Raw genomic sequence first — 21,524 nt, 5'->3', positions numbered from 1 at the left:
GGCTCTGCATTTATTATCTGCCTTGCTACCTAGTATGCTCCCAAACTATAACAAGCATAATGAATAACTCATCGCGCATCATTTCCAAAGCATCCCGGATCACATGGCCTTATAGCAGCTCCCCTTAAGGATTTAATGATAAATATAGCGGTGGCATTTGAGGACGGTAGGAAATTAAACAAGGCCTAGTCATCACTACTCAGTGTTGTGGTTCCAATGGGGAAACTGGATGCACCGAGTGTACTCTAAATGCACCTCTATGTTAACAAATACTGTATCAAAGAAAATAAAATACTCTATCTCTTGGTACATTTTCATTTGGAAAAAAAAAAGAGTCTGAATTCAAAACACCACATAGTGTGTTAGTGAGCAGCAGCCCATAAGTGATGATATCAGTCTTCCATCACAGTGGACATAAAAACTTTTAAATTAACAATAGCCACCTGAACATAAAATCACACTGTACAGCAGTCATGGTGTGTGAATGTTGTCGTTTTTTGTTGTTTTTTTTTTAGTCACAGAAATGCATAATGCTTGATTATCATTATCTATGTTTACTGTTTATACCGTTAAAATTAGATGTGGGTTGTGCACCTCAAAAGACAATATTCATATAAAAACAGCAAAACTCATTTGTGAAGCATCTGATGTACCAAGTATTACATTAATGCTGCTGTTTAGTTTTGTGCAACACGTTGGATTGTGTTGGTATATCTTTTAAACAGACACTGGTGGGGGTTAGTTCCTGTTATGCCCCCGCCACCCCCCCACCCGCACATGCACCTTGACACATTTCATTTCGCTGTGAATGTGGTGAGTATCTGCACCCGGTGGCTTTTGCCTTCTTTCCGCCTCCTTTATTAAGCCCTACTGATCTGTTTCCTCATCATTTTTTTTAAACAGCCACAACAACTTCGGGTCATGCATTCAAAGTGTTTGTACTGTTGTGAAAGAACGTAAAGTCAGCATGACTGTAGACTTAGAGTAAATAAAAAATATATCTATCACACTGCACTGACAGACAATGGATAATGTATGCCAGTGACACACAGGTACTGACCCTCAAAATACTTGATAAGCACATTTACATTTATATGTACAAACCTAATAGAGACTTAAGTGACCAGTTTTTAGTCCGCTAAAAATGTTCTACTTCCTTTTTTTATTCATTCAGCACAGTTAAGTAACAGGAAACACACCCAAGAATTTCACACCAACATTTTCAAGATGTGAGATATGTTGCTGAAGCACAACCGAGCAAACCGTTGCCTCTTCTGGATCTTGTAGCATCTTGTCATGGCACCCCGGCTCTCACAGTGAGTGTCCATTTCGTTCTAGAGCAGCAGTAAATGTGTCACAGTGATCCAACAATAGCGACGTTATTTCCCTTGTTTTGTTTGGCGTAAATGCCAGTGTGCGGTGTCTGTGTCATGTCTGTTAACTTGGGAATGCCGTCCTTGGAGATGAAACTGCAGCCGTTGTTTGGGCTGAGCCTCATCCTGATCCTGGCCTCCAACACAAATGGTAGGTGGCACACTGTGTTCCTGCTCTACACTGACCGGCTTGAATTTGATCTCATGAAGAACACACTGTCATAAACAAAATGTTTTCTTTTGAACACAGGTCAAACCTGGAGTGTTAGTATCAGCAGTGATGTGACTAGCACACAGACATCTGACGTGATCATACGATGCAACTTTACCTATCCACCTAAACAACAAGGAGGAAATCTTGAAGTGTACTGGAAACTCTTTCAGAGAAGTACATTTGATACCAAGGACAACGACCAGAATGCGTTTCTCTTTCACCCAAATGAGACCTTTGTCATTGAAAAGTACAGAGGAAAGACTAAGCTCATTGGTCTTAAGAGCAAGGGAGACTGCTCTCTCAAGATCCAGAGAATTGATGGTCTTGGGGAGCCTACCTATCTGAGGGTCACTACTGGATTTGACAAGTACAGTTTCGTAAAACAGCCTTTCAATTTTAATATGTCTGGTAAGGATATTAAAATACACAGTGAGACATTTTCACATAAGTAACACATATTTGATTCAGTGATAAATTTTTAACCTCCACAGGGTCAGGTGTTACCCCAGTCACCATACACCCAGGTATGACATTCACAATTTCATTTCCTTATCTACCTTTACCCAATTTTCAGGTTACATACAGTAAAGTTCACTGATCAATTATTTCAGTATTTCATATTCCATTTTCCCCCAGTTTTTTTTTTTTTTTTTTTTTTTTTGTAAAAAGACACAGATAACTAAAAATAGCAGCACCAATGGGCAACACAAAATTACAGTGAAAGTAACAGTATCATTTTTTTTCCTACCTTTTCCAGATATTATGGTAACCGCTGTCTCACCCGAAGTCACAGAAAGTAAGCATCCTTTCTAAAGGGCCGGTTTCAGTGTCAGACTCAGTTAGTGTGGTGCTGAATGTCTGATTTAAAAGTTGAATAAATCATTATTCATGCCAGTTTCCTCTCTAAAAATAATGAATTGACCACTGATGTTCACAGTGAGCCAGCAGATACGAACGACGATATACGTTGCCACCTCTGTTCCGATCGGTGCAGTCCTCATCATCCTCATTGTAGTCGGAGTTGTTTGGTGCAGAAAGAAGAAAAGGTGAATTCACTTTTAGTTGACATGCAAACTTAATGTGGGAGCTATAAAGGAAACTTTAAATCTGTTTTATAACTGGATGCGAGGCATAGGCCAGACTCCAAATTACTCTTATTATTATGTTTGTAAACTGTTACTGATTCTTTACAGCAACCTTTTTCCTTTTTATTGAGCTATGGAATCAAAATATTGTGTAATCCAAATAATACTCCATAAGAATACAGTGAAAGCACAATTCACAATCTTTTATCCATGTGTTAATATGCCGTGATAACAAAAAAAACAAAAAAAAACATGTTGATAGTCAGTTTTCTTCACCTGCTCCATGGAATATTTCTGTAATCTGTTTGCACAGGTCCCAGTCTGTTACCCGGGAGGAATCTGGATATTATGCAAATTTTAGCAGAGCATCAAGCCAAACCAACAGGTTTGTCTCAAGATGTAGCTGTAGAGTTAACTCGCTGAGCAATGTAATTATAATAAAAAAGGACCAGTTCCCCACAACGGTTTTCATATATGTGATAAATGTATGAACCATAATGTAATGCTAATATTTAATAATAGATACATAGAGATTTACATCTGTGGTCCCACTCAAGATTGCAGCTGTAAATGTCATGTATTGCGTATGTTCTGCGTTTTCAGAGGAAAGTCTATCAAGAAACAAGACCCCAATCAAGTTTCTCAACCAAAGGTCATTGATGAGCCGCTTTATATCAATGTTCAGGTACGAAGCCTCTCTCAGTGGAGTTAAATACAAATTGGCCAAAACAAAATGAATTTAGTGGTTCAGTATGTAGCTTTTCACAACAACAGCCAACCTCACCTTAACCCATCTTTTCTCTTTGCAGTCCCCTCCCGATCAGCTGGGCAGTGTGGATCAAGCAGACAATGTATATGCAAATGTGGATTATTCAAAAGGAAATGCATTTTGAATTCTGATGACGCTTGAACTTCATGTTGAAATACCATCTTTACATCTTGTGCATTGTTTCTGTTAACACTGTAGCAGCATGCACGAGTTTCACAATTCTTGTGTCAGGAGGCACAAAAGATAAGGAGTTTCCTCTCTGTCTTCGAATTATTTTATCACTGATTTTACATATAAGAGTACAAAGCCACTCAGATGTGGCATCAATTAAAGTAACAGTTCACCCCAAATTCAAATAAAAGACATTTTCTGCTTACCTTTAGTGACCATCCAGGTAGTTTCTGTGTGATTTGGTGAGGTTTCCAGCCTGCAGCAGTTCTCCCTGTCACCCTTCACCCCAATACAAGTTCAAATCGCCAATAATTTTTAAGTGAGAAACTGAATAGCAACAGCTCCTTCTAAAAAACAGTAAAATGGATTCTCAACATAATCCACAGCCCTTGGGGGAAAAAACGTTTCTGACTGTGGAGACAGGACAGGTAACAGGAGACTGGAAACCCCCCCAAATCGCACAGGAACTAGCTGGGTGGATGGACTGCCCCAGAGGATGGTGTCTTTCGGGCAAACTGTTTTTTTGAGTACTTTCTTTGTCACTGAATTGGTGAGAAGTCAACTGGGAAAAGAAGCAATGGATGTGCAAAATATCCCTATAAGAGCTTTAAAGATTTTCTTTAAAAAGACTATATTGTGTTCTGTTTAATATACTTTTCTACTCTGTGTGTTTGTAATGTGAATTTATCCATTGCTTGTATTGTGCAGTAATATGAGTGCAATTTCATATGGGCAGCCCAAGTGAGGATCCAGAAATGGAGAATCCCCTCTCTTTATTCATTGTCGGGCTGCAGGGTTAGTTTTAGGATGGGGTAATATTTAAAGTAGGGTCAGGTTAGGGTGACTCCATGGTAAGAGTTTTGTGGTAGTTGGTGATGTACTAATTAGGCAAGTCACATTATCTTGAACATTTACTTCCTGTCATTTGATAGTTGATAGCTGAGTATAGACACTGGAATACCCAAATAAAGTGTTAAAAGAACTGAAATGAGTGCAGTGCATTAATATGAGAAACACAAGCGAGCAGTTTCCAAAACAGGGATTAAGCCTTGCCACGGATTGAGACACCCTTTTAAACCAGAATAACTGATTCATTTTCTGGGTCATGAATTTAAATAATCCTGATTTATCGCACTTGATCTATTTTTATCTTGATCTTTCATCTCTGGAGAAATCCTAGCTAGGTAAACAACCACAGTGGGTTGTTTGTTATTGATAGAAGACAGTAGAAGAGACATAAGAAACAACAGTCTTCTCTGAGAGTCTCTATTGATGTGCAGGGCTAGAGCTCACACTGCGAACAGTGCACCAAGCAATGACCAGGGTGTCACCAAAACTAAGAACAACATGGATATGGTGGATTATTATGTTATATTTAATCCAGCACTGCATAGTCCAGTCATCTGAAGTACAGATGTGTGTCAGAGAGCCACTTTTAGTCCTTGATTTAACTATTCTGTATTAAGGTGTTGTCTTAGTTTAATGGAGAACCCTGACTATCAGTTCCGTAATTTCATATTTTAAGTTTTAATTTCATCTGCCATTTTCACTTCCTCAGTCATCTCTAATGGAGCTGAAACATCTGCTGTCTCTCCTGCTGTAGCACAGTGAGTCTCGTGTGGCCAGATTTAAGAATTTTTAATATAATTTTGAATGTGACTGTTTGATGAGGAAGTGGACATCCTTTCTTGTATTCAGTGATCCATGATGCTCTCTCAGAAACTGAATAACAAACAAACCACATCTCTACTCTGGAACACACTTGCTGACCACATAACACAGAGAACAGCAGCCATCATGACAGTTAGACCTCAAATATCCTGCTAACATCACACATGGGCCTGCAGTACATCACCACGCTTTTCACATGAGTCAGTGTCACCTCAAGCTTTTACAAGCATTGAATTCAGCAGAATTTTTCACTACTTTCTTTGTTTATCTGCAACTATTGGCTGTCTCCCTGCTGGGAATGTGGCAGTCAAGGTTGTTTGTTTTTTTTTTTAAACAGTGGATGCATGAAAAACTTGTTTCTATTCACCAAAGATTGCATGTCTCAGTTTCTAATGTTCAGCCAATGACATCTTTTAGCTCTAAATTGTAATGAGATAGTTGAATGAGTAAATGAATGAATGAGTAAACTAACATATTTTCTTGTATTTACTTATCCATTGCAGTCCTCACACAGTGCTCTCCTCTCTCCATCTGTGAGGAAATACATCTGAGCAAAAAAGAAACCTCTAGATTTCATTATTTAAACCTTGAATCATGTCAGTATAATTTTCCAAATCCTGTTTCAACCAGGGTCCCCAATGGCTCAATGCCTGTTTCATGTGAAGGACAAATATATCCATTCAGAGAAGCTGATTAGTTGGAAGTGGGAAACAACATCACTGATGACTTGCACTTTTTGAGTATCTTTTAAAGTCAATTTTACTTACACTGAAACCCAATTTTGCAGAAGTGTTGCACCTCATGACACTTTAAGTCGTACCCAGAGTACAAATTTTGTGGGCTCGCCATAAGCTATAGAAATGCAAACATTCTTTAAGAAATGCAAAATGGCATTTTGTCAGAAGAGATGAAAAGAGTAATTTGTCCTTACTTTGATTGGGCATTTTGTTTTGTGTTTTCCAAATTTTTCTCATTATAGTGAAGTAATCTAGTTTGTGTTTTCAGAATCAAATGTTGTATATTCTAACTTAAATACTTAGTGCTTGCGCAGATTTTTACACCAATAGTTTGTGTAAAAAAAAAGAGGAAATTCCTTAATAAATCAAGAGAATGCCACAGTTTTCAGATGATGGTCATTTTAAGGCTCAGAGTCAGAACTGGGTCAGGTTGAGGCTAATGAAATGTGCTTTAGCGGTTTGGGTGGCTGTGTGTGTGTGTGTGTGTGTGTGGGTGGGTGGGTGGATGTGTGTGTATGTGGTGTTCTTTCCTCAGTGGTGTTATCTATAGACCAAAGTGGTGAGCAACTTCCCCTTTGCCTTCCTCTCTCTTTTTTTTTTTTTTTTTTTTACAAATAACCCTTCAGGGCAGCAGAGGGTATTTCTAAAATGACTACAGCAGAAGCAGAATGGTTTCTCTCTGTCTTTTTTTTTTTTCTTTCGATGGATTAATGAAGAGCCTCTGTGGATGTGCATGTGGTGCTGCTGTCATTTGATTCAACATATAACTCAGTTTACCATATGGGCTTTTTTGTACTCTCAAAATCCTTTACTTTGTTCGGTGATGTAATCTGAAAGGTTACAGTTACAGTTTCAGTTGTTTCATGAAAGCAGCAGCTCTCAGAGTGAGTTCAATGCAAATATCCACCACAGTGGGATGAACCTGGCCAACCTGAGTGAAACAAAACCCTGTTCCTGTAAATTCTCCAGCAGCAAGACATGGGAGTAAATGTGTTGTGGATATGTGGAAATTTGGGTATTAACCACTAATGGGCATTCACCACATCTGTGGTTGTGGGAAAGGTCAAGGGCTGGAGATGTTCTGTTCTGAATGTGATGGTAAAGACCACAGTGACATTGTTGCTAAAACAGAAGCGCATGAAATGTCTGCACTTCAAGTATATTTCATTTGATATTCAGTGACAACTAGAACGCCAGCGCTGATCACAATTCTGGTCGTTTTTCACTCTTTCGTAAAACGTGCTCAACAAAGAGGAAATGCTGAAACATACTTTCATGAGTTCATTTGTCTACTTCTGCAATGTATTTTTTATATGTCAGTAAATATAAAAAATAAGAGTTGTAAAAGATAATGTACAAAAGATGTGGTTTATTAATAGTCTCAGTTTTATTACAGTTGATTAGACAAGCTGGTTGGCTACAAAGCTGCTGTGAAAAGTATTGTGCCAGAGCATTTACTGCAGTGCTCATAATAATTATAGGGGTTACTTTGTGACATAGAATACAGTATATGTGAAGGATATAGAAAACAAAATAGAATTAAAAATGTATAACGTGAGGAAAATAGCATATTATAGAGACAATAATACCAAGCAGGCACAGCACAGAAATGACTTCAGCCCTCTTTTTCATCCCACGGTTTTCTTCTTCATGTTACACATTGGCATATACTGCATCATCATATTCTTCCCCTTCGGCCTGTGTGGGGAACAGGACAAATATTATACATACAAATAAGTTAAAAAAAAAAAAAAAAAAAAAAAAAAAAGACAAGCCTGAACACTAAATGAAGCCTCACATACCTGCATGTTGCCATATACATGCTCATTAGTGTAAACATTAGAAAAGGCTCCCTTGTCAGAGGTCTGCTTGGTTTTCCTGAGGACAGAACACAGAAAAAAATCCCATAATCACCATGCCCGTATACCATGATTGCTATTATTTGACCATAATCAGAGTAAAGACATTTTTATTCTTTTTCAGTCACAAGGAAGCTAATCTTTTTTTTCCAAACTGAGGTAAACAGCTGAGACCTTGGCGCTGAGGAATGCTGAGCAGGCTCTATCATAGTCTTGGGTGCATCCATGTGTTGCATATTGGATGTTGCAAATGGGATGTCATTGTTAGAGCTCCCCCTACTGGCAGAAAAGTGAAAAGTGAGTCAAATTAGGGACTAGAAAAAGACCCCCAGCAGCTCAAGCGTGGAACACAGAAATTAAATCTTATATCTGACAATCTGTCTCTATAATGATATAAATAATATACACACATAGGACACAATTTACTTATACAAACTAATGTCTTGTTACACACACAAATCTACACAGTACACAGTACAAAGCTTAAATTTTACAATTAATTTGAAATTTTGTGTGCATTATTATGCTTATTTTCTATTGTCATTTGCAAAAAGCCTTTCATCAATTATTTGTTACTGCACCAATATTTTCATAAAATGACATTAAAAGTTTACTGTACAAACTTACCATTTCTTTCTCACTCCCAAGGCTATAAATGTTAAAAATGTTACAACAACAAATGCTCCGATGGCAACAGCAATGTAAAGGGTTGGTATCTTATCTGTCCAAAGAGAAACCATATTCAGATTCACATTCATGCTTTTTATACACAAAAACTGCCAAAAACTGCCAAAACTGAGATGACATTACATACATACATATGCTCCAATGTTTTCCTTACTGTTAGTGGGTACAGAGAGTGTGAGGGTGGCATTGCCCTGACTGTTGTGTGCACGGCAGTGGACAAGCTCTGAGGATCCAAAATCTCCCTGCAGAGTCCCGATGGTAACAGATGCATGTTTCTCTACGTTTGTGCTTTGCAGGATTCTGTCAGCAAGAAAAAACTCAACCGTACTAGGGGGCCAAGAGTTCACAATGCATACACAGGTTATTTTAGCTGTGTCAGAAGAGCAGGTAGAGCCAGTCTTAAACTCAGGGGGATCTGAAAGGACATAAAACACCATAGTAAATTTTGTGAGCTACTCACCATTACAGCCTTTTACATTTCCACAAGTTTTTATTATCTATGCAACATTAATTCAAGCTTACTTGACTTACATTGCACATTGAGCTGCACTAGACTTGAACTGGCTTGTCCTTTTGTGTTGATGGCAGTACAGTAAAGGGCTCCTGTGTGTCTGGAGACATTTGGCAGCGTGTAGAGCTGCCCCCTGGCCAGCAACTCCCCGCTGTCACTATGCCACTGGTAGCTGTGAGTAGCGGGGTTAGCATCACTGGAGCATCTCAGCTGCACAGTGTCTCCCTCCCTCACACTTGGCTTGTGCACAACCTTCACATTCACTGGTGCATCTTTGTGGAGAAAGACATTAACACAATAAGCATGAAATACCACAGTAATTGTGTCACAAACATCTTTACATACACATTTGTTGTGCATACATGTAAAGTGATCTTGAGGTAGTGTCCTCTAATTGTCACGACTACCATTTTATGAAGAATCAAGTTTATTTAAAGCCCAGTATCACTGTTTATAGTCTCAAAGGGCTTTAGATGCACACAAGTTTACAACAAACAGGACGACATCCCCTGAATGAAACCTTGTAGTGGACAAGAAAAACACTCTGTGCATGGAAACCTGTAGCAGGGCAAAAAATAGAAGAATCCACAGGGAGAGGAGTCCTTTCATGGCCAGACACGTATGCAATAGGTGCTGACCCAGTCAGCAAATTACAAACACTGCAGTCATAAAGCAAAAGAAATCACATTAGCAGACAACATGACAAGAAGCAGCAGAGGAACTTGACCAAAGCAAGGGACACAGCCATAGCAGCACAGGATGATGACCAGCCACAGCCAGGAAGATCTCATTGCACTACAATGCGATGTTAGACCAGGTGCTTAGGGCAGATGCAGAAGTGGTCAGCAAAGCCATCAAGTCCAGCAAATTCTGACCTCGGAGGAGTTCCATCCCCTTCCACAAAGCTGGAAAGAACCCCCCACCACTATAGATAAGGCTGTGCCTGCTGTGCACAGCTCCAAAGTGGCAGTGGATCTTGGCAAACGGCTCAAGTTCCCAGACCACCTATATCACTCTCCACCCTGATATGGTCATCTTCTCAGGCTCCACCAAACATGTGATCATGTGGGAGCTCACAGTGCCTTGGGTAGAGCATATGGAAGAGGCCCATGAGAGGAAACTGAGCAAGCACCAGGGACTCGTGGAGGAGTGTAGAAGCCAAGGCTGGCGAGCTCACTGCAATGCCATTAACATGGGCCACCATGGGCTTCTTAGGTCGTTCTCTCTGCAAAGCTTTAACAGTGCTGGGAGTGACTGGAGCACAAGTCAATGTGCCAGAACTGAGATGACATTTCATACTTAAGGCTCCAATGTTCTCCTTACTGTTAGTGGGTACAGAAAGTGTGAGGGTGGCATTGCCCTGACTGTTGTGTGCGCAGCAGTGGACAAGCTCTGAGGATCCAAAATCTCCCTGCAGAGTCCCGATGGTAACAGATGCATGTTTCTCTACGTTTGTGCTTTGCAGGATTCTGTCGGCAAGAAAAAACTCAACCGTACTAGGGGGCCAAGAGTTCACAATGCATACACAGGTTATTTTAGCTGTGTCTGAAGAGCAGGTAGAGCCAGTCTTAAACTCAGGGGGATCTGAAAGGACATAAAACACCATAGTAAATTTTGTGTGCTACTCACCATTACAGCCTTTTACATTTCCACAAGTTTTTAGTATCTATACAACATTAATTCAAGCTTACTTGACTTACATTGCACATTGAGCTGCACTGGGCTTGAACTGGCTTGTCCTTTTGTGTTGATGGCAGTACAGTAAAGGGCTCCTGTGTGTCTGGAGACATTTGGCAGCGTGTAGAGCTGCCCCCTGGCCAGCAACTCCCCGCTGTCACTATGCCACTGGTAGCTGTGAGCAGCGGGGTTAGCATCACTGGAGCATCTCAGCTGCACAGTGTCTCCCTCCCTCACACTTGGCTTGTGCACAACCTTCACATTCACTGGCGCATCTTTGTGAAGAAAGACAATAACACAACAAGCATGAAATACCACGGGAATTGCGCAATGTGTCAGTTGACGTCTTCGTGTGAGTCAATGTATCGTTGGAATCAGAATGTAATGTTGTTGTAGCCGGAATATCTAAATCTTACCTGGATACAGCAATGCTATTTTCTGATTGGACTGTTCGGTAGCTATATTCTTTTTATTTGATTAGTTGGTGTGTGCCAGGGCCTTCTGAACTCTACCCAGAACTCACTTGATTCCTCTACCTGTTCCACTGTTATAAAAAAATGGCGATGCAACTTGGTGGGCGTTATCCTGGTAATTTCTCTGCGTGGGAAATACAAGGTGTAGCGTGTGAGCGTGTGAAATGCATGTGTCTCACGCCCAATGCGTGAGACTTGAGAGCTTTGAATTGTGTCACAAACATCTTTACATACACATTTGTTGTGCATACATGTAAAGTGATCTTGAGGCAGTGTCCTCTAATTGTCACAACTACCATTTTATGAAGAATCAAGTTTATTTAAAGCCCAGTATCACTGTTTATAGTCTCAAAGGGCCTTACTTGCACACAAGTTTACAACAAACAGGACGAACACGTGATCATGTGGGAGCTCACAGTGCCTTGGGAAGAGTATATGGAATAGGCCCATGAGAAGAAACTGAGCAAGTACCAGGGACTCATGGAGGAGTGTAGAAGCCAGGGCTGGCGAGCTCACTGCAATGCCATTAACATTGGCCACCATGGGCTTCTTAGGTCGTTCTCTCTGCAAAGCTCTAACAGTGCTGGGAGTGACTGGAGCAGAAAGGAAAGAAACCATACGTTCCATCACCGAAGCCACAGAAAACACCATATGGTGGCTTTGGATCAAGAGGGGAGATCCACGTTTTGTTGCTGCTGGGATGCAGGCCGGGACTTGATCAACCCCAGCGGGGTCAACTGGGTGAGGGGGTCTAATGCTGAAAGACCCTAAACCCTCAGTGACCCCAGAAACATCACTGAAGATGTATCCCAGTGAATCATAGATATGTTTCTTGAAACCTTAGGGCTGTATTAGGACGGGATTTCACATACAGGAAAGCTAAATCCAAAAAGCACAAGTCCACTGCAGCACAGAAGGAGGGAAAGGCTGAAAATATCATGGACAAAGAGCCATTAAGCAGACTAGAACAACTGAGGTGCATAATTTACAATTACAGAAACAGACATAATTTGGGAAACTGTTACTGTCTGTCCCACATGGTGGCCACGATGAGCAGTATTAGTGAGAGTGAGTGACAACATAATGCTACATGATTTTTACAGCGTGCATGAATGCATGATCACTTTGATATTTGATATCTGATGACTTTTATTGCCCACCAAGGGGAAAATTTGTCTTTGACTCAGCTGGCAGTTCATTCACAAACATCCATCATTAAACATCAATTCATAAATAGAAAACAAAGTCATCAACAAAGGAGCACATCCTCTGACAGTGACTCAGCCTGACTCACAAACCCTATATGGCTCAAATTGTCTGGTGAGAAGCATTCGGTAGGAAAGGTCAAGCTGATTTTTACGCACGTCATGGAGATCTGTCAAGTGATAATTCCAGTGTATCTTCATTCAACATGTAACAGATATCAGAGTATCAGAGTATCATTATCATAAAATGTCTCATTCGCAATGTCTGCCTCTTTTTGAACCTCAGAGCATTTTAAAAGGTTACAGTTGTGTCTTTTATGATTTGAGTTATACACCAAAAAAAAAAAAACAACTTACATTTTACATTGAGGATCTTGGAGCTGTTCATTTGCTGCCCTCCTTGGTATGTTACAGTGCACTCTAGCGGCTTGCTGTGATCAGCACGGGTAGGGTGAAAGGTCAATGATGATGTGACCTGCCACTGGCCATTGTCAAGCCCTTTTGATTGCACATGCATTTTTCCAGAGTGACTCCAGATGAAAACAGGGCTATTGGTGGGGCAGGAGTGAAACGCAGAGCAGGAGGCAGACACAGTTTCACCCTGCTCTACGTCCTCTTTCACATTAATAGTCGCGGCTTCAGGAACACCTGTGACAACAAAAAAAGTCATGATTTTAAGTAGAAACGCAGCATGGCAGGGCTTGTTTCTGTCAGCCACAGTACCAGGAGCACTAGTGGTGCTACAGGCTCTCTATCCTCTGTGTTGTAAAGCCTTTTGGGCCAAAGTGACCTCTGAATTTCAAGGAAAAGTCCAATGATTTGGGCAAAATACCCTCTTTCCGACTTTCCCAGACTGAGATAAGATGTTCGATAACATTTTCACTCTGCATCCACTGGTTGGGTTCCGATGGGTAGCATTTCCTGAAGTTAGATGGAGGAACTGCAACCGCTGAACACATTTAACTTTCTGTCTAGCGCAGTGAAGGAAGATCCGGCACAAATTACCTTCTCCTGAAATGACGTTTTTGTTTTTGTTTTTTTCAGCTTCAGATTTGTGGTATGGTGTATTTTTCCACTTTGATTGGAGTTAGGCTAATGACTCCCATAGACGTCAAGTCTTTATGCTAAGCTAACATGAAATGCTATCCATAGGAACCGAACCACTGGACGTACAGAGATGAAAATGGTATCAAACATCATGTCTTAGTCTGAGTACGTTGGAAAAAGGGTATTTTGCCCTAAACGTCAGCATGTTCCTTTAAGAGAAATTTTCCGAGAAATGAAGAGTGCAATTTATAGTGGCCTGCTGAGTTTCTCTGAGCACTATTGTGTGTTGTGGTGGCTGTGCTGTTTTTGTTTGAGGGTGGGTTCTGAAAGTGGCACCCCAATTCACAGTTTATGTGGTGCTAACTTTTTTTTAGCTCATGAGAATGTAATGTCTGAATAGCAAAATGAGATACAGAAGTCATAAGGGCTAAAATAAAGTTGTTGTATTATCTCTGAAAAAGAGAAACCTTTTTTGTTTTTTTATTTGATAACATCAGAATGAATACCAAAACTATACCAAACTATAAAACCAACCAAACCATAAACCACGGTGTGAAATAAAACTCTTTTGCAAGCTCTCTGGTCTAACAACTAATTATAATGGATGTACAGAAATAAGGAGATGGGTGCTCAATAGCTTTTGAATAATTTAGCTTTAGTTTGATATTTGGAGGTTGCTGGAAAGGTACAATTTGAATCGTATTGTAATTAAAAACTCTAGCTGCCCAAAACAAACACACTGAGAAAACTAATGTAAAGCACTGAGGGAAACCTTGATCTTTGTTAAAAAAGTATCATCACCATTGATTTTATCTTAGGTTGTATCTTGGTGAAAACACTGGTTTGTTTATCTTGTTGATCATTGTCATAAGTCAGAAATTGAAACTGAGAGTCAGTTCACTTCTTGTTACTGTTATCAGATTACTGCAGGGCGTCTCTGTGTGAACTGTTCACACCCAACGCCTGGCAGCAAGTGACTGACCAAAGGAAAAACAATTTGAGAAAATACTCATCAAAAACAGTTCCTGCTCACAAATACCCCAGAAATGATAACAAATATCCAGAAGTAACCCTGCTACTCTGTTAAAAAGGGTGAAAAAGGGGTGTTAATCTGACTTACTGGTCAAGCTAATGGAGACTTCACTTTGTTTGTAGGAATACTTTTCATAGCCTTCCATTTCAATCCTGAAATGAAAGGTTCCTGTGTCAGATGACTGGATTGGATCTATTTTCAGCGAGCAGTCCTTCTTGCTGAGGTCTCCGAGCAGCACGGTCCGATCCCGGTACTGCTGCATTACTTTAGACTGAACTGGGTGGTAGATAATATGACCTGTCCGCTCAGTCCAAATCCCAGTGAACTTGGTGACTTTGTTCTCATGCTCCGGGTAGTTAAACGAACAAGGAATCACCACACAGGACCCAATCAGACCTGCAACTGAGGATGGCATCTTGGCCGTCCAAGGCGAGGCATCAGCTTGAATAACTGGTAGAAAGCATAGTGGCACGTGTGTTCAGTTGAAATAAAGAGACAGCAAACAGTGACAAGGAGAGTGAGAAAAAGACAGAGAGAGGGAGACTATGAAAATGCAACATCCACAACTTTCAAGGGGAATCAGTTGTTTGAATTAATAAAGAGGACAGCCAAGTTCTGCATTCATAAAATCTTAGTTCTCCAAAACATGCACGTGCTGTCTTATGTCCATGTAGTAAAGTTATTTGGTAACACTTTACAATAAGAGTACAACAATTAACGTTAGTTAATGCCGTAATAAACATTAACAGGTAATAAACATTAAGTAACAGTTAACTAACCGTTAACTAATGTGTCTAAGAATCATGTACTAATGCTGTTCATGCTAAGGTATTAATTAATATGTTATTTAAGGGTTACTGTAGATTTTATTAACATTAGTAAATGCCATAATAATCATTCACTAACAGTTAATTAACCATTACAACATTAACTAACGTTAACTAACGTTAAATGTTGTACTCTTATTGTAAAGTGTTACCAGTTATTCTTATTAACAGTAAATGATGACAGTTGTATGTACAAAATAAGTATTTTACCTCCAAATCCAAAGCAGAGAAATAAGAGTGGCCAGTGCACAGAATCCATCTCACCGCCTTGGGGTTAGACCTGCATATAAAGCAATACACTTTTCAAGGCTGGTGCGGTGCTACTGTCAGTTCCCTTTAGTGTCAAATGAGTTGTCTAGTTTCCATTCCTCCCAAACTGTACAGCAGTGACATTATCTGGATAACCTGTCTTTACTCCAGTCAGCCTCTGAAATTCTGTTACCTAAGCCCATTTGTCAACTCTCAAAATTCACTTTTTTCACTCTCATTTTCTTATTTCTCACCTGTTTTCACCCCCGGTATAGATTTGTCACTGTCTGCTGTCCTAAACTAAACTAAAAAAAAAAAAAAAAAATCCAGTGGAGTGCCTCCTGAGTGGGTCTTATTCAGACTAACATTACTTTTAAGTTTTGTTTTCTTAACCCTTTCTTGCACTGGAATTTATGTCTCGATTAGTGGTATCCTGTTCTCGCTTCCTTTTTTTTTTTTTTTTTTTTTGTTTTAGAGACGCAGTAATGTGATGTCTTTATTTTAGCTATCCTGACTTCTCCAATTTTATTTTTGGGGAGGGCATGGCAACATTTTTTTTTTTTTTTTTTTAACAGACTAGGCCTCTTAACCCACCTGCAGCAGTTCAAATCTTACTTAACCTTAATCATACTCACTAAATATTCATTTCAAATTCATGACATCACCTCACTGACACTGTTTCATGTTGTTAAGGGGCCATTCATCAGTATTACTCTACTGCACCAGCCTTTGGATTCACTGACAAAACTGACCACTCACTGATGAATGGTCAACATTAACATATGAAATGAATGTTATCTTGAAATGATTCGTTAAACATTATCATTATTTATACTTGAACAAAACCCAGAGCACCCCATCCCCCTTGCTTCTCTAATCCCACATCATCTAAAAAACACAAGCACACAACTCCACACAAAGTTAAGTAATAATAAAACATTTTGGTGCAGAGAGTCCACCAAGACACAATATTTCTTGCTCACCAGTGCACATTTTCTTTAAAAATGTTTCAAGTTACTACCTAACGTGGCAAAACATCTTTAAATACCCTGGGGGAGAAAAGTGCAGACTACATATACAAGAATGCAATATACAGATTATACAGTGTAAGATAGAAACTGTTAACAGAGCTTGAAAATAGTTGTTTTGTAAATGATTTTGAGTCATTGCAGGTAATCCTTTAGTATCTTCTTTGATCAGCAGCAAAAACAGATTAGATTAGATAAGATTAGATTAGATAGCTTTATTAATCCCCAAAGAGGAAACTCACATAGACAAAAAAAAAAAAAAAAAAAAAAAAAAAAAAAAAAAAAAAAGATATGATGCATTTGCCTCAACAAAACCTTGCATAAGTATTTTTTTAGGACAAAATACCAGTAAAATTGTATTTACCTTAAGTCATCATTTGATCATCACAAAGACTCGTATTAAAGAGTGGACTAGCGTGACTCTTCTGACACTGAAAACCTCCTGCACTGAGGCAGGATGTGTTGTCAGGGTTTTGCATGCTGTCTGCAAAGATGACAGCAAAGTACATGTGTGAAAACAGAATAACTTAATTCAATAAACATGCTTACCCAAGGTTCACTTGAATATGTTCATACGGCGTTTGCTAAACAAAATCAAGGAGGATAGCATATTTTTTCCATATTTATTTCAATTTTCATGTCATAGAAAATACCACTTACATTTCTGTTTCCACACACCCACACCTTCCTGCCGATAACCAGAAGACTTTGGTGAGCACAAAAGAAACGCAGAAAATAGACAAAGATACATCCTTGTCACAGAGACAAAAGCAACGTCCACACTCACATAAATACATTTTTAGTGAGTTTATCAATGCAAGTATAATTTTTTCTTGCTCCAAGATAAGACAGAGATTATGGGGCCACTTAGAAGCTACCTTCTTATTCCCCATGGTATATTTTAACCCATTCTAATCAAAGCCAGTCTTCCTTGTCCTACCTGGACTTTAACGTTTAAGGTTAATAAGGTTTTGGCTGATTTTTTTTTTTTTTTTTTTTTTTGCTTGCCATTTAATTGATCTGTGCACATCTCTGCTCTCCAAAAGCAATGCATGCAAATACGTCAACAGAGCTAGCTCCTCCAGTTAATGCTGTAAAGTGAGCCAAAGCATCCACACAGCTTTCAGGATGATGGGAAACACCACAGCACATTTTCAAGAGTATTGCTGTTTTGACGTGTTCAACATTTGCACTGCTGAGATCCTCTTGCTCACTTGTTGCATGGGGTTAAATGTCTTTTGCAGACAAAGTTTCATTAAGTAAGACAGTTCCTGGCATTTTCATGGACTCTGATCCCCAACAAAAGCAGGGTTCAGCATTTCCCCCCTGCTCAGACATGGGCTGGCATTCTCTGGGACAGCGAGGTGAACATAACGGATGGGGCGAGCCAGATAGACCTTCCCCGCAGAAATGCCTTGCTTCGTTTTAACATTCCAGAGATCTTCCTCGTGTTGCGTCAGGAAGTCCTCCAGCTTGACCATGTCTTCTTTTTGGCGAGTCCAGGATAGTTTCCTTGGAGTTGGGCTAATGAGGCCGGTAGATGGCGAGTTCCCCATGGCAGCAAAAGCGTTAGGGATCGATTTTCAGCACACGCAGTTAATCTGTCGGGCAAAAAAGTATTATACAAAATTAATTTCTAACACAATAACAGCAAAATATGCAGGTTAAACCAAAGAATTCCCACAAGTCTGAGCAGATAATATTTTTTCTTGGTTTACAAAAAAAGGGCACAGTAATGATTTCTTACCAGAGGTCACCTGTGTTTCATCTACTGTTGTTCCAGGCTGGGCAGTGAGTGAATGAGACATGGACAAGCCCCCACATTTTAAAGATGGTCCTCTCAGGCAGATAAAGGTCTTCGCCCTGTCTGTCATCAAAGCAACAGCTAATCAGACCTCTGTGGATGAGATTAAACAGAGCAGTGAGAAAACAAATTAATCACTGCTGAATAATGAGTCCATTGTTTGTGCCAGTCAATCACAGGCCTGAATCTACTGCAACACACTGATTGAATAGGTATGATATGGTCAGAGCTCAATAAATAATGAAAATTACCCATATGCCTTACTCAGCACTATGCTACTAACAACAGGAATATAGCAAATCATAGCAACTGATGTTCCCTCCGTTTCTCTCTCTCTCCAGTGAGCATCATCACCTGATTGAGTGTTTGGTTCTGCCCTATGTAAGGAAGGCTGGGGCATCAGGAGCTCTCCCTCACAGACAGGCAGTGTCCTGATCAGCCCAGGGTGTTTTTGTTACTTTGTTCTTTATTTTATGTTCATTTTCTTTTGAGGATGGAGGTCTGGCAGTTCGGTTTTCACGGCTTTGTCTCCTAGTTTAGGTTAAGCATTGTTTTGGTAGTTTAGGGGGAAGCTCTGGGTCCAACGGCCCAGTGCGATGTTGGCCCAGACTTCCCCATCCTTTTGTTCTTTTCTGCCAGACTCCCATCGTTTTGGTTAATTTATGGCAGTTACTTCTGTAAAATAAAATCCATTTTATGCAGAAATTAAATCTCGGCTTGTGGCGTCACTTCATACGTTGCTGGTCACAAGGTGGAGCCAAATGTTGTTGTGGCCATAACAGCAGGATTCAAGACTGAATGAGCTACAGAAGAATGGCAATAAAAGCTCACAAAGGACTGATTCTTGGGAATTTGGATAAAACAGGTTTTAATTTTGAAAAAAAAAAGTGCATTAAATTACAAAATCTGAAGGTATATCATTATAGGTCAAGGTCTTGGCTGTTCAGCAATGTACCGGTGCAACCTCCTCATTTTGCATTTTTTTCATAAAATAGGTTTTTCCAGTTATTAGGCTACTTTGTTTTTGTCAACACCGTCACCGTAATGTTTTTTTTTTTTTTTTATTTGAAAAACATATTTTTGTATTAAAGAGACTATTACTTTAATAACTCAACAGCACCAAAGAAACATATTGTAAGCATATTCATTTAAAACCAATATAACTGCCTCTGACGGTGGTGACACTAATCTGACGGTGGTGACAGTGGCCTCATTACAATATACAATTCCAAAATTTATACCACTCAAGTCAATGGCTTCTTGCTACTTACTTTATTTAACTATTTGGTACAAAAAATAACAATCCTGAGCACTATTATAAGCATTTTTCAGACTTCAGTCATCACTGTCAGACAGAAAACCTGACGGTGGTGACGTCTGACAGTGGTGACAAAAACCTGCTCTTTCACATGATAAGCATGAGTTGTTCACATTAGCCAGCTTGTTTCCCTCCTGTTGCTACCTGCATCAGACCTCTTCTTAAAAAGTATACATTTATTCCATAATCTAATCTAATATTTTTTATACAGAAGTGACGGTGTTGACAATTTATGGTTGTGACAGTAGCAGTGTCCAAAAATATGAAGAGATTTAAGAGAAAATAGAAAACTTCCAGGAGCCTGAGCGGTCTTGAAGCATGCAGTAGAGCTGATGGTTTGAAAAGGGGTCCTCAGGAATGTAATTGACCTTGTAGTTTTTTTTATTATTATTTTTTAAATATATATCTGACGGTGGTGACGAATATCTGGGACACATTTTGAGCAACCACAAAATAATAGTAAATATTGTTCAAAACCCATCGTTTGTAGTTTTTAATACATATTACGATGTACTCTTTCATGTGGTAAAGATATTATTCAATGAAATTATTACTTTTTGTTGTTTTAATCAAGTTGAAATGATTATCTCCTATCCGAGGACAACTGGTTTTGTCGGCCATGGGCCAACATATAATCATTAAATTAATACAAATTAAAAATAAACCTATAAAAGAACCTTACAAATGTGCAAAGGACCCCCTGATTATGCCCTTGATTCTTTTTATTCATTAAAATATTGTAAATTGTAAATTTCCAGCAGAAATAGCATTTTTCTTAGTGGGACGTGATTTATCCAAATTCTCAAGAATCAGTGAAAGGTGTGTGGGGTAGTACACACATTGTCCACTGTGATGCCCCGTAAAAATACCCAGGAAGTAGCCACACTCCTAGCAAAGCGTGCCCTCAGACCCTCTGCGGGTACCCGTCCTGTTACTGAGTGAGCCAAGGTGATAGCCTCCACTATCCAGTTTGACAAGCCCTCTTTTGACAGGACTTTGCCTGCTGTCTGGTATCTATAACAAACACTTGACTAGTGCACCATAACGCCCTGGTGTGCTCCATATAGATGCACAGGGCACAAACTGGACACAAGGTATATAACCTCTCATCTTCCTCTAACTGATACGCAAGAGAGCAAAATGCCAAAAGTCAATAACAGCAAACTTGAACCGAGACGGACTGTAGCTATTGTCATGGGAGAACTTCAGTCTGATGAACAAACCACAATGAAACTGTCACCTCAGTTTCACTGAAACTGTCGCCACTAAAGGGACATTTTTAGTGATAAAAACTGTAGTCCCGTGTCTTGGAGAGGCTCTATGAAATGCAGCTGATTGAACTTTCATTCTAATTAATTCAACATGAAATGAGGATTGCATTGCCACTTTGCATATTGAACTGCCAACTGTAAAATGCATTTCCATTTCAATAGAGACCAAAAATAAAAAAAAACACTCATCGATATGAAATGCAATTGAGTGGGCTTTCATTTTTAATTTAATCAAAATAATTCAAACTGAATTGAGGAATGCATTGCTGCTTTGCATACTGAATTGTAAAATGTATTTTCAAATTGCATGACCAAACTGTACACTGAATTGCCAATGGAAAAATACATTGCCATTTGAATAAAGCGGCCAAAAAATCTTTTATATTTTGTGCTTATTCTCTTTAAAATTGTACAAATATTTGTGTCATCCTTGGACTGGATAGTTTGTATCTAAAAATAACATACACAGTCGATACTGATGGCCCTCTAATTTTTATGTTGAGAACTACAGTTGT

At 39.4% G+C, this 21,524-nt stretch overlaps 2 protein-coding genes across 3 annotated transcripts; one reads left to right on the top strand and one right to left on the bottom strand.

Moving 5' to 3' along the window:
• Positions 1-546: 546 nt before the first annotated feature.
• Positions 547-4,466, top strand: LOC115374472 (uncharacterized). The gene is made up of 8 exons (XM_030073422.1): positions 547-1,524; positions 1,624-1,995; positions 2,079-2,111; positions 2,345-2,383; positions 2,525-2,633; positions 2,986-3,057; positions 3,276-3,357; positions 3,482-4,466. Exons 1-8 carry the CDS (start codon positions 1,407-1,409, stop codon positions 3,563-3,565), a joined length of 909 nt encoding a protein of 302 aa, XP_029929282.1. The 5' UTR covers positions 547-1,406; the 3' UTR covers positions 3,566-4,466.
• Positions 4,467-7,433: 2,967 nt separating this feature from the next.
• On the bottom strand, positions 7,434-14,955 carry LOC115374452 (myelin-associated glycoprotein). Of its 2 annotated transcripts, XM_030073397.1 has the most exons (8): positions 14,600-14,955; positions 12,790-13,080; positions 9,098-9,349; positions 8,721-8,981; positions 8,507-8,600; positions 8,054-8,158; positions 7,823-7,898; positions 7,434-7,718 (listed from the first exon to the last, which is right to left on the bottom strand). In XM_030073397.1, the coding sequence occupies exons 1-8, from the start codon at positions 14,925-14,927 to the stop codon at positions 7,674-7,676; spliced, it is 1,452 nt and encodes a 483-aa protein (XP_029929257.1). In that variant the 5' UTR covers positions 14,928-14,955; the 3' UTR covers positions 7,434-7,673. The 2 variants fall into 2 exon arrangements, with proteins under 2 accessions (XP_029929257.1, XP_029929258.1); XM_030073398.1 differs by lacking the exons at positions 7,434-7,718; positions 8,507-8,600 and having other exon boundaries at positions 7,822-7,898.
• Positions 14,956-21,524: the final 6,569 nt, after the last annotated feature.

The sequence above is a fragment of the Myripristis murdjan genome, chromosome 16, assembly GCF_902150065.1.
Source record: "Myripristis murdjan chromosome 16, fMyrMur1.1, whole genome shotgun sequence".
NCBI classification, from domain to species: domain Eukaryota; kingdom Metazoa; phylum Chordata; class Actinopteri; order Holocentriformes; family Holocentridae; genus Myripristis; species Myripristis murdjan.
Note: the sequence above shows the minus strand (reverse complement) of the source record. Positions and strands in the feature narration are given on the sequence as shown.